Source organism: Periophthalmus magnuspinnatus, chromosome 24 (genome assembly GCF_009829125.3).
Source record: "Periophthalmus magnuspinnatus isolate fPerMag1 chromosome 24, fPerMag1.2.pri, whole genome shotgun sequence".
Taxonomy (NCBI): Eukaryota; Metazoa; Chordata; class Actinopteri; order Gobiiformes; family Gobiidae; genus Periophthalmus; species Periophthalmus magnuspinnatus.
The window spans coordinates 6,151,543-6,167,434 of NC_047149.1; the positions used below are offsets into that span (position 1 = coordinate 6,151,543).

Sequence of the window (15,892 nt, forward strand, 5' to 3'; positions counted from 1 at the left end):
TCTGCAGCTCTCCATCCTCCAAAGTACCAATACTACTCAACTGTCTGGACCTACTACTACTGCGACTGCTACAACTACAGCTACAACTACTGATAACTACTGATACTGCTGCTTGAGACTATGGGAATACAGAACACTTCATAAAAGGAGAACTTTTATGATTTGGATTATTATCGATCTGACCAGTTCTGATATACTTTGGTATGTATGTATATATGAATCACTAAGTACTGCCTGAGTTTTAATTTAAATATATGCATTTTATACTTATCCTGGAGTCCTGGTTCAATGATGAAACTTTAAAATCGCCATGTGACAATATTGAAATGTGATGTCACGTTTTATCTTGGCTAAAATAATTATGATTTAAGATGATGTCACAATAACTATAAAATTCAGATTAATGTATTGTTACGGATAATATTTAAACAGCTGTTATGGGATTGTACTTTGTTTTAAATAAAAACAATAATCTAGAATAGAAGATTGTGATTAAATTTGTTTTGTCTGCACAATCTGGTGACATAAGGATGACTACAAGAAAATGTGGCACAAACAATTAGTGTCTTACTTTTTATCACATTTAGCGATATTATTGTTTGTATCGTCCCATTTTTACTTTAAATTTATTTGGTAGAAGAAGGTCCACGAAGGTATTGGACAACTGTCACGACACACTGCTGTTCTCTTGAATTGTATTGAATTGAAGAAAAATCTTTACAACCTAAGAGTTATTTATTCTGGCACTGAAAATAGAAATGACCGTAATGCAAACAAATAGCTTCCTACTTTATGAAGGGAAAAAGTAAAAGTTTTATTATTGATGAGTGAGTCAATCATACTAAGAAGAATTGGTCTTTTTAATGTTGATCATTATTATTACTAATGGCACTGATGGTGTTGTTATTAATTAATTACAGCAACATTGTTTTTCAAGATTAGGCTCTTGATACTCAATACTTGATATACTTAATAATGTATAAGAAAAAAGGCATTGCTTTTGGGCTGCACGATTTTGGAAAAAAGTCTAATTGCAATTTTCAAGTATTACAATTGAGATTATATTTACCACATGTTTAAAATTTAAGTTTATGTCACATTAATAATAGATTTTATAGTAGATTTTATAATTGTGTCAAATCAAAGTGCAATTTCGATTTGTGTGTCATATATTGCAGCTCTAGCTTACATGGTTACAGGTAAATCAATATCAGTTTGTCTGTCCCTGAGGGGCAGTTTAAGCACATAGAGCAGTAAAATACAATAATAATAGAAAAGCTTAAACAAAAGTCTCAGTGCAGCTCAGCAGGTAACACTAGGGTCATCAGATCCAGGGTCAGAGCAGTTTATGGAGTGACAACCCTCAGGACAAAAGTGTCCCTCCTCTGTGTCCATTGTGTCCTACAGCATTGCAGCAGCCTCGAGGGGGAGCCAGGGGAACTCTGGACACACGACAGGGCACACAACACTCTTCTACTTTGATCCTATATTGTCCTTGATGTCCTATGTCCTAGTATTATAATGTGTACGGACGCACCGTTCCAGCTTTTTCAGTCCTGATATTGATAATTTCACTTAAAGTATCTTCCAATACCGATATCAGCCAATAGCAATGTGGAACGGAAAATAGTGTATATTTCTTTAAAACACAGTTAACTTATAACACAAGAGATCCAATTGTGTTATGTAACTGTTAATTATTTTTCAAATAACTACTGAACAGCATTGTGTGAATAAAAGTTCAAACATAATGAGACGGCCAAAATCAGCCTGTAAATAGTCCTATTAAATTAAAGGTACCAACCATGATATCGGCTTAACCGATCCAGCCAATCTTTGGCACCAATATTCGATACGAGTATTTGTATCAATGCATTCAGACATGTGTGTGGCATGGATTACAACACTGATAAAAGAGCATATAAACTGATTGTGAAGTTGTTGGTTCACATTGTTACCATCCAGCTGATTTCTATTCTTCCAGCGGCATTTTGCCGTACAGTCTGAACACCCTTGGCACTCGCCGTCAAACCTAATCTCTCCAACAATCTTTCCTTCTGGCTGCTTTTCTTGTACATGAAAGTCATCCCATATTTTTCAGAATGATCACATCTTAACCCAACTTCCCAACTTGATATCTCTGGAAAATAAATGTCCCTCGCTCCATAGCTTCCTTGTCCTGTCTGTATACCCTCACAAATTGGACGGTTGCGCTATTTTGTTAATAATTGATGCTACTTATTTGTTGCGCTGCAGATGGCTATGGAAAGTGTGAGGATATCTGAGCCAATAGTCTGAATGTGAGCGTCACTGGATACTGTTGTTTCGTGATTGAGGGTCTTAAAATGTGGCGATAGCGTTTGTCACCGGCTACATGCAGCGCTGTGGTGTAGGGTTGCATTTTGATTAGCTTTTTCCACTTCTGGTTTGGCGTTGTGTCACTGGCAGTATGAGCAGAATTTTCTGTATAAAAATAGCATATTTTTACAAAGGTGAAATGTTAATTTGTGATCTTTTCTTCAAGTTTAGATACATTTTTGGGCCTTACTATGGATTCTAAAAGCTAAATATTGGTATCGGTATCTGTATCAGTTAAAAAAAAAAAAAAAAATCCATAATTCTTCCCCAATTACAGAAATAATGTTAAAAAAAATAAAATAAATAAATAAATAATAAAATTCTATATCAATATTACAGTACAAATATACCATGTAAATAGTGCTGCTGTTTCAAATTAAGGATAAATAGAACTAAAATATTGATTATAAAAGTGTGCCTGTTCACAGAGGCCTGAAGGTGTAAATGAAGAACAACATTAAAAAGTTCTCTGTGTGATGAAGGATATTTTAGTGTTGAATAGATCTGGATGAGTCTGGGGGACTCTAAAAACATGGAGGAGCACTTAATGTTATATAGATCTGTCGAGGGCTATCAAATGACTATCAAAAAATTGCAAATGAGGTTTTGGATAACATCTTTTAAATCAAGTTAGAAAGAGATGCGATACCAGGCAATCGGATACTGAATAAACAAACAGCATACTTTACATGTGTGTGAAGTGTGGGTGTATCAGTAGATAGTAGTTAATCCAGTGCACGCCTGATCCACATTGATTACTCTGTTACTGATGAGGCTTATTTCTTTCCTACAGAGCGGGGAAAGGAGTGTTCTCAGCCATGAAACTCAGCAAGATCAGGAGCCCTCGGGAAGACCACAGGAGAGGTACGGAAATCACTCCCAGTGCAACATTTTTCCTCAAGACACAAGCATTTCAGGAACGGTGGTAAGATAAATAGTAGTGGACTTGTTTCTACAGTATACTGAGATGTTTAAAACACAAAAAAGCCAAGACGTCTATGACTTCTATTGGCGTTTAAGTGTAAAAATGTATCCTGGTTTATGCTTTATATTTCTGCTGATTATCAAATAGCTTAGGGTGCAGTTCTTCAGGTAATGTAATATCCGCTGTAAATAACAAAATATCCCTGTGTCTCCATGGAGTTTTTCTTTTCTCTAAAAGCTGCTAACTCTACTGATTCTTTGTAGCTGATGTCATCAACATTTCCTGGGGGTGTGATCTTAACTGTAGGCACTGCTCTGTCTGAGGCTTTGTGAGACTTTAATCTGAGCTTTATTTGAACACAGTCTGACCAGAATGAACTGACTTAGTTGGAACTACAACGAGCGAGATGATTTTTACTATTAAACAAGTCTCTCTCAAATAACATTACAGTCACAAGCTAGGTAGCATTAGTCAACAGTGTTTCAGTTAGTTTCTCTTACAGTACCTTTTTGTTGAAAGTCACCTAAATATGAACATGAACACTGGAATTCATTACGGGCTCCTGAAAATGTGTTTAAAATGTCTTAAACCTTTTTACCAGAGTGATGTCACTGCAAAGTATTAATTGTTACCATCTCTGCTACCATGTCCTGAATTGCATAGGTTAGTTAAGCAGTTAATATTCCACTATAGTCCTCTCAAATGTTAATGCTCTTGGACAGCCTTAAATTGTGCACTGTGTATAGAATCTTGATTAAGTGAGTAAAAAAGTGCATTATCTCTTAACAAGTTCACTACATTGGACTGGGAAATTGTAAAGACAGTGTCCAGATGTGAGTTTGGGGAACAACATCTGGTCCCTTGTCCATTCCCAGCCCATTTACATCAGTATTCTGATCAACCTTCTGATAAATCGTAAACTACACAGTCTGCACTGACATGTTTTCAATATGGTGTTAATTTCTTCTTTGAACTACCATATATGCCAGTACTTTGTGCTGATACAGTGAGAATCTTGCTGTGACTGGCGGCAAAGACCTTGTCAGGAAAATATTACATTACGTTCCTGGGAGATTTTTGCCGACTGGTCTTGCCTCTCCCTTTTAACTTAATAATCCATTTCAATGGCTGCTACTTCTATTCATGATTTTAAAATGTATTCAATTTATACACAAATTGAATATGATTTTAACATTATAAACCATGAAATTTCATCATTTTGAAGTCCAGAAAGCGCTTGGAGACATGTTCTTTCATGGCTGGTGGTTGGCAGTTTTCCTCTGAGCTGACAGCAGAATGGATGCTTAGGGGTGACTATATGGTAATGAGTTGGCTACTACTACTGCCATAGGACCAAACTTTGTGCTGACACAGTGAGAATCTTGCTATGACAGTCTAAGATGATGAAGACTTTGTCAGGACTTTATTACATTACATACCTGGGAGATTTTTGTCTTTTAGTCTTAACTCCTCCATTTTATCTAATAATTGATCTTATAATCATGATTTAAAGAACTCATACTCTGCAGAGTTCACTCTGAGTTCATGTTATAACTTTACTCGCTCATGAAAAACATACCTGGAGTTGTACTTAGCATAGTTCAGGCTGAAGTCAGTAATACTTAGAAAACATGAGCCTTAGAAAATATGCAGTTTGAATTTTCGCAGGATTGTTGCATCACAAGTATAAACCACAGGTACAAAGCAGTTTTGAAACTGATAAATCATCGCCAGACTTGTTCAAAACAACTGTGCCAACAAATCACGGAGCATGTTCTTTATTTGCCGTTGTCGTAAATTCCCTGTCAGTCAAGGGAACTAGATTCTAGTACAAAGAGCGCCCAAGATGGAAATGAATGCCTGGTTTGATATACGGTCATTTCAAGTTCTAAAACATGAGATGATAAAGCTAAAGAGCATATTTAAAGGCCAATAAGAATACAAACAATGCACATTATGGGTTTTTTAACTGTATAAACCATGAAGTTCCATAATTTTAAGTCTTGAAAGTGCTCCAAGACATGTACTCTCTTGGATGGCTGTTTTCCTCTGAGTGAAACTAAGCTGGCAGCAGAGAGGAGGCTTAGGGGTGCCCTACATGCTAATGAGTTGTGATGGTGTGTTTCAGATGAGCCTGCAGTGCTGGACATGATGGATGACTTGGACAGGAAGGCCATGAGGATCGCCGGGAGCCTGGAGCCTGATACTGTGTCTCTGGCATCAGTCACTGCGGTAACCACCAACGTCTCCAACAAGAGGTGTGCTGCCTAACCAAACTGTCACGTCATATGTCGTACTTCATAGAAATGAGCACTATGTTTTGGGTAAAGTTAAGATCAAGACTAAAAAGCATCTATCATGTTTGATTGGCAGAGTATTGCAGCCTGTAAGACTCTGTCCAATTCTCCGCCCTCCGCTGTCCAGTGCTCCCACACAACAATTCTCCATAAATATACAAATGCATGATACAAAACTGTACACAGTGCAGTTGTTTCATTAGCGGGATTCACGCTGATTGTGTTGTTAATATGTTGTTTTCAGCAAATACAGCATTTTCAAAACAATAATAGGCACCATGGTTACCTAAATATGTTATGTGTTAACAGCTAATACCCCTTAGAAGTAAAATAACCCCTTTTAAAGTTTCTCATAAACATGATCCTTTTAGTGAATGTGCTCAAATCAAATATTTGGGTTTGTTGATAACAAAATATGCGGATGATTTACTAATGAATAATGAACATGTTTTTCAGGTCAAAGCCAGATATCAAGATGGAGCCCGGCTCAGGGCGACCAGTGGACTACCAGGTTGGTGAGCTTTCTTTCAGTCAAGTCAGTTTGATTTCACAGTGTGCAGTGCCCTAGTTTTGTGGCCTCATTAATAGGAAACAGTGAGTACACATTCAGAGCAGAATAAGTCGACAGGATGGCTGTAGAATTTTCTTCTCCTTGTTTCCAAAGCACTAATTAATCCTTTGGGACGCTCCTCCTGAATACAGTTTGTCCATCACATACTGCACTACTGTGGCCTGGGGAAATACCTCGCTTACTTCACAGGCCTAAATCTGTCTGCTGCACCCAGCCAATAAGAGGGGCTCAGAGCAGGGGCTCATGGTGAACTGCATCATGCTGCAGATATGTATGTTAGAGTGCAAGACAATATCAGAAAATATGTGATGATCTTTTTGATCTTAGACAAATTACTATTAGACAAATGAAAATAAATAACTAAGACAGCCATAGTTCACATTTTCATACAAGTCAAGGAGGTGAAGTGTCTTGCCTAAGGACAGATATATATATATATATATATATATATATATATATATATATATATATATATATATATATATATATATATATATATATATATATATATATATATATATATATATATATATATATATATATATATATATATATATATATATATATATATTCTTTTTTTGAATGATGATTTGATATTTACCTCCCTTCAGATCAGCATCACAATCATTGAAGCCCGGCAGCTGATCGGACTGAACATGGACCCCGTGGTGTGTGTGGATATTGGGGACGAGAAGAAGTACACATCTATGAAGGAGTCCACCAACTGTCCATACTACAACGAGGCAAGTCCAATATATGTACCATACTTGTACTAGTGTCACGAAGCCTTCTCTGCTATTTCACTATTTTATAAAGCATTTGTTTTGTGGACCACTGCAACATCAGAGAATCTATGATTATATAGAATTATGGAATTAAAGTGGGACGAAACACCTAAACTCCACCGACACCTGTATTGCACATCGAGCTGCTAAACTGGGCAGTACCTGAAGGACTAAAGGGGAGATTGAGGGGAGAGGAGGGGCGGGGTCTGGACAAATGAGTAACATATGAGCTTTGGAGTACTTTAAAATTCCAAGTTGTTCGGGGGCTACCAGCTCAATAAAATAAATTACACAGCTGAATGCAAACCAAATGATATAAAGTTCAACATAGTAACAGTAACAAGGGTTGATGGTTCAGTTCTCTTCTTAAATAAAGAGTTTGATCGTACATGGCTGTATATACATGAAAAATACTTGAAAATGGGTCACAAAAATACATAAGTGATGACCATAGACAGACTAGCTAAAACTGTATGCACTTTGCTTATACATTATTGAGCGTATAGATTCATATTTAAATATAGCCTTTGCAAAAATGGCCAGTACATTCACTGTAAAAATCTTGGACATATGTTCTTGTCTCTGCCAGTTTGTTGGTATAGACTTGTGGGCTTCACGCGGTGCTGTGCCTGTGGAGTGCCCCCTGTGGTGTGGTGAGGAAGTGACAGTCTCATATTGATTCTTGTGTCTGGAGCCGACACAAAGTCTGATGTCTTGTCTGTCTGACGGAGATGGTATGAGACTGTGTGCTTCAATTTAAAATTTTAATTAGTAACTAGAAACAAGAGCTACATACATCCTAGTGTGGCAAAGTAACCTACTTTCTTTTTTTTTTTTTTTTTTTTTTGGGGGGGGGGGGGGGGGGGGTAAACCATGCATGCATTTCTGTTTTATGGTTGTAGAAAGAAGAATTGATATAACTGATACTGAAAAAGTCATATTCACAGAAATGAACCTTTCAACAGACATGAACCTTTTCTGAATAGTTTTAGCATGATTTTGAGCTGTATCAGAACAAGTATAAGACACATAGACACAGATATAAGGCTACATGGTAATATAATATAAGTACTACAATTTAATATTGAAATTTACATTCTGTTGTGTAAATTAAAAGGTATTTAGTATCAGCTGTATTTGTGAAAACACTAATATAAAGTGAGCAGTAGTAGTAGTTGCAGTAGTAGTATACCACTCTAAACTATAAAACAAAAAATAAACGTACATTTTTTTGCACCAGTGCCTTTCACATATAGTTCTAGACACCAACACGCCAATCTGAAGTGTCTTGCCTTAGGACACAACAGTATGGAATTTCCAGTAGGGGATCAGCCCATCAACCTTTGTGTTAATGAACAAGTGTGTCCACTGTCTGAGCTACTGCCAACAAATTCGCTCTAATTTATACTTAACACTTGTGTGATATCATTTGCAGCTGAAGATCTCAAAGGTCACACAGGCTAATTATAAGTTGGGTATTAGTTTTTTTTTATGATTTTTGCCTGGAGGAACAAAGTGTCCCCTCCCCGAACCACTACCTTAATGTGGTGGAGGGGTTTGAGCACCTGAATGATCCTGGGAGCTATGTTGTCGGGGGCTTCATGCCCCTAGTAGGGTCACCCATGGCAAACAGGTCCTGGGAGACAGATCTGACTAAGAGCGGTTCAGAAGCCCCAATGAAGACAGAAACAAGGCAAGCTACGTCGCCCAGACTGGCGTTACCGGGGCCCCACCCTGGAGCTAGGCCTGGGGTGGGTGCTCGGCAGCAAGCGCCTGGTGGCCGGGCCTTTCCCCACGGGGCCCGGCCGGGCCGAGCCCGAAGGAACAGCGTGGGGCTGTCCTCCTGTGGACCCACCACCTGCAGGAGGAGCCATGAGGGGCGGGTGCAGAGAGATCTGGGCGGCAGTCGAAGGCGGGGACCTCGACGATCGGATCTCCGGACCTGGAGACTAGCTCTGGGGACATGGAATGTCACCTTGCTGGGGTGGAAGGAGCCTGAGCTTGTGCGGGAGGTTGAGCGTTACCGGCTAGATATAGTCAGCCTCACCTCCACGCACAGCTTGGGCTCTGGAACCCAGAGGGCTTGGACTCTCCATTTCTCTGGCGTTGCCCGTGGGGAGCAGTGGCGAGCTGGTGTGGGCTTGCTTATTGCCCCACAAGTGTATCGTAAGGGTCCGCTGGGAACGTCTGGCTGAGCCCTCTGTCAGAGGGGTCTTCAACTCACACCTCCGGGAGAACGTCTCCCTGATCCCAGGGGAGGCTGGGGACATGGACTCTGAGTGGGCTGAGCCTCTATTGTCGATGCGGCTGCTCGTAGTTGTGGTCGTAAGGTCTGCAGTGCTTGTCGCGGCGGCAATCCCCGAACCCGGTGGTGGACACCGGAAGTAAAGGATGCCGTCAAGCTGAAGAAAGAGTCCTATCGAGCCTTGTTGGCTCATGGGACTCCTGAGGCAGCTGATGAGTACCGGGGGGCAAGCGTGCCGCGGCTCGGGCAGTCACAGAGGCTGTGGTTGGGAGGAGTTCGGGGAGGCCATGGAGGAGGACTATCGGACGGCCTCAAAGAGATTCTGGCAAACTGTCCGACGCCTCAGGAGGGGGAAGCAGTGCTTCGCCAACACTGTTTACAGTGCAGGTGGAGAGCTGCTGACCTCGACTGGGGATGTTGTCGGGCGGTGGAAGAAACTGGGGACCCGGAGGCGGACTCGTCTATCACCCTGGCTGAAGCCACCGAGGTGGTTGGCAAGCTCCTCGGTGGAAAGGCTCCGGGGGTGGACAAGATCCGTCCTGAGTACCTCAAGTCTCTGGATGTTGTGGGACTGTCTTGGCTGACACGTCTTTGCAACATCGCGTGGCGGTCGGGGACAGTACCTGTGGAATGGCAGACCGGGGTGGTGGTCCCTCTGTATAAGAAGGGGGACCGGAGGGTGTGTTCCAATTACAGGGGAATCACACTCCTCAGCCTTCCCAGTAAGGTCTATTCCAGGGTACTGGACAGGAGAATCTGACCGATAGTCGAACCTTGGATTCAGGAGGAGCAGTGTGGTTTTCGTCCTGGTCGTGGAACACTGGACAAGCTCTATACTCTACATCGGGTCCTCGAGGGTTAATGAGAGTTTGCCCAACCAGTCCACATGTGTTTTGTGGATCTGGAGAAGGCATTCGACCGTGTCCCTCGTGGTGTCCTTTGGGGGGTGCTCTGGGAGTATGGGGTCCGGGGCTCTTTGCTAAGGGCTGTCCGGTCCCCGTATGACCAGAGCAGGAGCTGTGTTTGCATTGCCGGCAGTAAGTCAGACCTGTTCCCGGTGCATGTTGGACTCCGCCAGGGCTGCTCTTTGTCACCGGTTCTGTTCATTATATTTATGGACAGAATTTCTAGGCGCAGCCAGGGGCCGGAGGGGGCCTGGTTTGGGAACCACAGGATCTCATCTCTGCTGTTTGTAGATGATGTTGTCCTGATGGCTTCTTCGAGCCAGGACCTGCAGCAGACACTGGGGCGGTTTGCAGCCGAGTGTGAAGCGGCTGGGATGAGAATCAGCTCCTCCAAATCCGAGGCCATGGTTCTCGATCGGAAAAGGGTGGTTTTCCCTCTCCGGGTGGGTGGTGAGTCTCTGCCTCAAGTGGAAGAGTTCAAGTATCTCGGGGTCTTGTTCACGAGTGAGGGAAGGATGGAGTGTGAGATTGACAGGCGGATCGGTGCAGCGTCTGCAGTGATGCGATAGCTGTATCGGTCCGTTGTGGTGAAGAAGGAGCTGAGTCCAAAGGCAAAGCTCTCGATTTACCGGTCAATCTATGTTCCTACCCTCACCTATGGTCATGAGCTCTGGGTAATGACTGAAAGGACAAGGTCATGGATACAAGCGGCTGAAATGGGCTTCCTCCGTAGGGTGGCCGGGCGCACCCTTAGGGATAGGGTGAGGAGCTCGGTCACATGGGAGGAGCTCGGAGTAGAGCCGCTGCTCCTACACGTCGAGAGGAACCAGTTGAGCTGGCTCGGGCATCTGCTTAGGATGCCTCCTGGACGCCTCCCTAGGGAGGTGTTCTGGGCATGTCCCACTGGGAGGAGGCCCTGGAGAAGACGCAGGACACGCTGGAGGGACTATGTCTCTCGGCTGGCCTGGGAATGCCTTGTGGTCCCACCGGAGGAGCTGGAGGACGTGTCTGGGGTGAGGGAAGTCTGGGAGTCCCTGTTTAGACTGCTGCCCCCGTGACCCGGCCCCGGATAAGTGGAAGAAAATGGATGGATGGATGGAACAAAGTGTTTTGATTTTGAAAATGTTTTGATTTTGAAAACGTAGTGGTCTATTTTCTGCTATATGAAAAGCCATGTTGTATAAATGAATTCTGTAGATGCAGTAGTGTGTTTAAGTCATGGTTTGAAAGGCAGGATGTTTTGAAAAGGCCACCATACACTGTGGGTGTGTGCCTTTTAATGAGCAAACCTTTCTTCTCTGTGTGCAGTATTTTGTGTTCGACTTCCACGTCCCGCCTGATGTGATGTTTGACAAGATCATAAAGCTTTCAGTAAGTTAATGAGACAAAACATTAATTTCATAATATAAGGGAACTGTATGTTTTAAAAATGTATTACAATCACAATTGAACCTGGGGTTCCCGTGCCTAAACCTGCAAATAGATACACATACACATACACATTGGCCTGTCACAATAACACATTTTGAAGTGCAATATACTGCTTAAGTAAAATATATACGATAAATGATAATATTAGAACCGAACTGGAAAGTAAGAATTATCCCCCAAAAAGTATTCTAAATGTACAATATTGTTAAAAATATGAATGATAATAAATGAATGACACTGAAGTAGTTAGATTGTTATTATGAGTCATAGAAGTGTATATTTAGACCTTCTACAGCTCAAACCTCGTCGTAGTTCAGAAAAACAACATATTTCCCGCTAGTCCAAAGAAAAAGTCCCCACAATATATATTGATCGCCAAAAATTATTGTTCCATCTGTCATGTATTGAACGATAAATCGATATAGTATTTATCATGACAGACCTACACATGTTACACATGTCTCAGAATATCGACAGGCCTCATGTGAAAGCTCAGAACCTCCAGAATTCACTCACTGAGCTGCAGAGGCTGCACCAGGACTGATTTACGGTCGGCTGCTGGGTTGTAGGGAGTGTCCATTCAGGTCAGAGAGAGGTTTAAACCAACTGGATTTCAGCATTAAAATTGGCAATCCAAATGAGAGACTCAATTGAGGCTCATTCTGCTCTCTGATTGAATAATCATCAAATTTTAACATTAATAAATGGGCCATGATGTCCAATGTTTTGTAATTAAGAATAAATCAGCATTACAATTGTTACCAGTAAAAGTCACTCCCTTTTTTATTGCTTAAACCAGTGAGGGAAACATTTTGAAATTGCTGCAACAGATAAAGGGGACATTCAGAAATAATCAGATCAGTCAATATATATAGTCCATAGCAATTTCAGTTCTTTTTATGGGCCGTTGACAACAAAATACTCCCTCACCTCCTGTCTTTGAGGTAAAAATATATTTTTGTTAATACGGTGTAAAGCTACACTATATAGCCTCACTGCATATGTGTTCTTTCATGTATATATACAGACCCCCTTAAGTGCACTAATCTATGAACTCTTACCCCTCTCTCCATGTCTGTACAGGTCATTCACTCCAAGAACCTCCTCCGCAGCGGGACCCTGGTAGGCTCTTTCAAGATGGACGTGGGGACAGTTTATTCACAGGCTGGTAACTATCAAACTAACTCTGCATTTTACTTTGACAATTGCAGTAAAATGAAGTGAATACAGGCTTAAAGGGCCCATATCATGCTGTTTTCTGATCTATGTTATAATATTTCCTCATCACAAACACACCTGGAGTTGTGTTTTGTCTCATTCACATATGTATATTACACAACCCCTGCATATTTAGTCTGTGTTCTTTTCTCAGATGGAAAACACTTCACCTTGTGATGGCATGTGATAATGCAGGAAGTGCTCTACTGTGTTTTTAAACTCCATACACCTTCTTTAGAATCATTTGGATAATTTCAGCCTTGAAGTTACCTATCTCTACTGTACAAATGGTAAAATGAGAGAGAATGAATTTCTCATGAAAATGAGAGTAGAATGAAACAAACCTCCAGGTATGTTTCTGATGAGGTTACATTCTAACATGGCTTAAAGCTCACAAGAGTCAATTTTGCATAATTTAATCAGTAAGTTTTAACTGATCACTTGTCCTCAGAGCACCAGTTTTACCACAAGTGGGCGATGTTGTCTGACCCTGATGACATCACAGCTGGGTGTAAAGGATACCTGAAGTGTGACATCGCTGTGGTGGGCAAAGGCGACAACATCAAGACCCCACATAAGGCCAATGAGACGGAGGAGGACGAGATAGAGGGGTAAGGAGGGGTAGCATATCATGGAAACAGATTCAGTCATGTTTTACTTTATTTTGTAAGTAAATAAAATATGTAGTGGCCAAAACTTGTCCTGTGCAAGGTCCACTATGTCGACACTGTTTGTGACATCTCAGAGGCATGTCTTACTCGAAAAGAGTCCAGAAAATACTGTGCTATACAATGTTTAGTAGCATATCTTTTAGCCATCCACACAGATCCCGGCACTCCATAGATCACATTCAAAATACATTTTACATCCACACTGCAACACCTGAGATCACCTTCCTTCTTCCTTTATATTAGACTCATTCCGCTCTGCCTACTTTTGCCATAAATGCCACTAAACCTCAATTTTTTTTATGGTTTCCACTTCCGGATTAATGAGAATCCCAGTCATTTAAATTGAGAATTTGGGAAAAGTTTCACTACTAAAATAGTAGCTTGATTTGTGGCGATGGCAATGCTCAAGGCAACTTCTGGAATAAAGCAGATAGGGCAGGTAATTGCATTACATAATACATGTAGCGCCACATACTGGCAGGAGGAACAGATAAGACATGACCAAAATGGGTCCAACAAAATAAATTATGCAGTTATTTGGCTGGTTTTTATTTCTTTTGCAACCACTTCCTATGATTGGATTAGTAGGGTAGATTAGATAAAGATAGAGGTGTTTTGAACCAGCTAACCCACATTTGGAAGGTCAACATTTATTGCCAAATGTGGGTAGTTTCATTTACATGACTAACTTTTTTAAGAAATTGTACTTTTTAGAGTAATTTTCTAGTAGCATACTCTTGCTCCTACCTAAAATTTTAAAAATCAAATTTTTATTGAAGTAACAGTACTGTTACTGACACAAGCTTTATGTCGATAATATGATGTGATTTGAACATTTGTGTTTCTTGATTTAGTTTATCTAATTTTGCTGTCTATCTTTTGAAAATACCCGATTTTTAAATTCTGTTATTATTGAATTCCAACTAGACTAATTTCAAATTATAAATCAGATGTTTTGTCTAGAATCTAGACAAAATCTATCTAGACTCTAGATAGATTGTTACTTTTACAATTACGTTAGTAGTTTGCTCAAATGCTCTTAGTTTATTAATTTCTTGAACTACTACTTTGTACTTCTGTTTGGGCAAAATTATTTTGCAGTAACACACTTTTGGCAATTCTAGCTTTGCCATTTTAAGCATGGCGTCTATATTGTGTAAACAAACCTGTTGGAATTATGTGATTTATCTAATTTAGCTTTTTGTTAAAACATGAAATGAACTGGTGAATGAACAGGTGAACTGGAGACTAGTCTAATTTGACCTAGTGAATACATTTGAGCAGAAACAGACATATATGTGCCAGCCCTACAACCATCTATAAAACATTCCTTTACATTACAGTCACATTTTCCAGTACTACCTTACATCACTACTTGCTTCTATGAAGATGTTATTGCTTTGTCTGAAATGTTCCACAGTATGGAATTAAACGTATTTGTTTCCATGCAAACAAGTGATGCCTAAAAGCCAAGCTATCGGTCAAGTGGAACCCACTTACTATAAAAATGCATGTTTTCAAGATATTTTGAGCAGTAAAAACACATCTATTGAAATAAATGATAAATATGTTTTAATGCCATACTATGGAATATTCCAGGTAAAGGGATAATGACTCCATGATGACAAGCAGGTGAAAAGTTTCCTAGTGCGTCTTAGGGCCTGAATAATGTGAGATACATGGGGAACATAGTAGATTTTGTGACTCTACCATTGTATTTATGTTCGTTTTAGAGAAGGTGCATTTCCCTGGCTACCTCCCTCGTCACTTTCAGTCCATGCAATCTCATTCCACACTCTGGCGTCTCTGGGCAGAAAGCAGGAGCGATATAACTCATTGCCATTCCATTTTGTACAGTCTGTAAATTGACCAACTTCTGCAGTCGGGATTTGAGAAAACGCAGCATTGTGGGATAGATAAGCACAGAATCAGCCTTTGGCACAAATGTCCCTGTTCCAGCAGCATCTTTTCACCGCAGTTTACTGCCTCTCCCCATACAAGTCAGATGGAGCGCGGAGCGATTTTCCTGTTGGCTGGGCTCTGTACCAAATGCCTTCAGAATCCATTATAGATGTTACGTTGTTTTTTAAAGACTGTTTGTATTGATTGTTCGTGTTTTGGGACTATAGAGTTTGTTTTGACTCAGTACAGATGTGTAAAGGCAGATCTTAAGGTCAAAATGAGACCACTGCGTACTGTTGTTATCTAATTATCAGGTATTTTTTATCATCCATGAACGAGAAGTAACACTGGTGCACTGCTAGAATGCTAGCTGGTGGTAGCGTCACTGTGACAGCAAAAGTTGTGAAAAGTGCTTATAAACTCATGCCGGTGAATAATTAGGAACCCAGGAATGTGTCTGGAATAAGTTTACACCACTGCTAACCATTTAAAATGAACTAGTTCAGGTTTTTAATACAGTAAAAATCAGGTACAGTGCATTTAAAAGTTCTTGATTAGTAATTAGACTCCACTGACCTTTAAAT

The 15,892-nt window shown here is 40.6% G+C and overlaps 1 protein-coding gene across 1 annotated transcript in view; it reads left to right on the top strand.

Annotated features, from left to right (window-relative positions):
• Positions 1-15,892, top strand: part of otofa (otoferlin a) — a 155,381-nt gene that overhangs the window by 88,623 nt on the left and 50,866 nt on the right. The window contains 7 exon segments of the mRNA XM_055232387.1: positions 3,152-3,222; positions 5,412-5,541; positions 6,037-6,091; positions 6,763-6,894; positions 11,395-11,457; positions 12,601-12,685; positions 13,187-13,346. Coding sequence (XP_055088362.1) covers positions 3,152-3,222; positions 5,412-5,541; positions 6,037-6,091; positions 6,763-6,894; positions 11,395-11,457; positions 12,601-12,685; positions 13,187-13,346 — 696 coding nt within the window.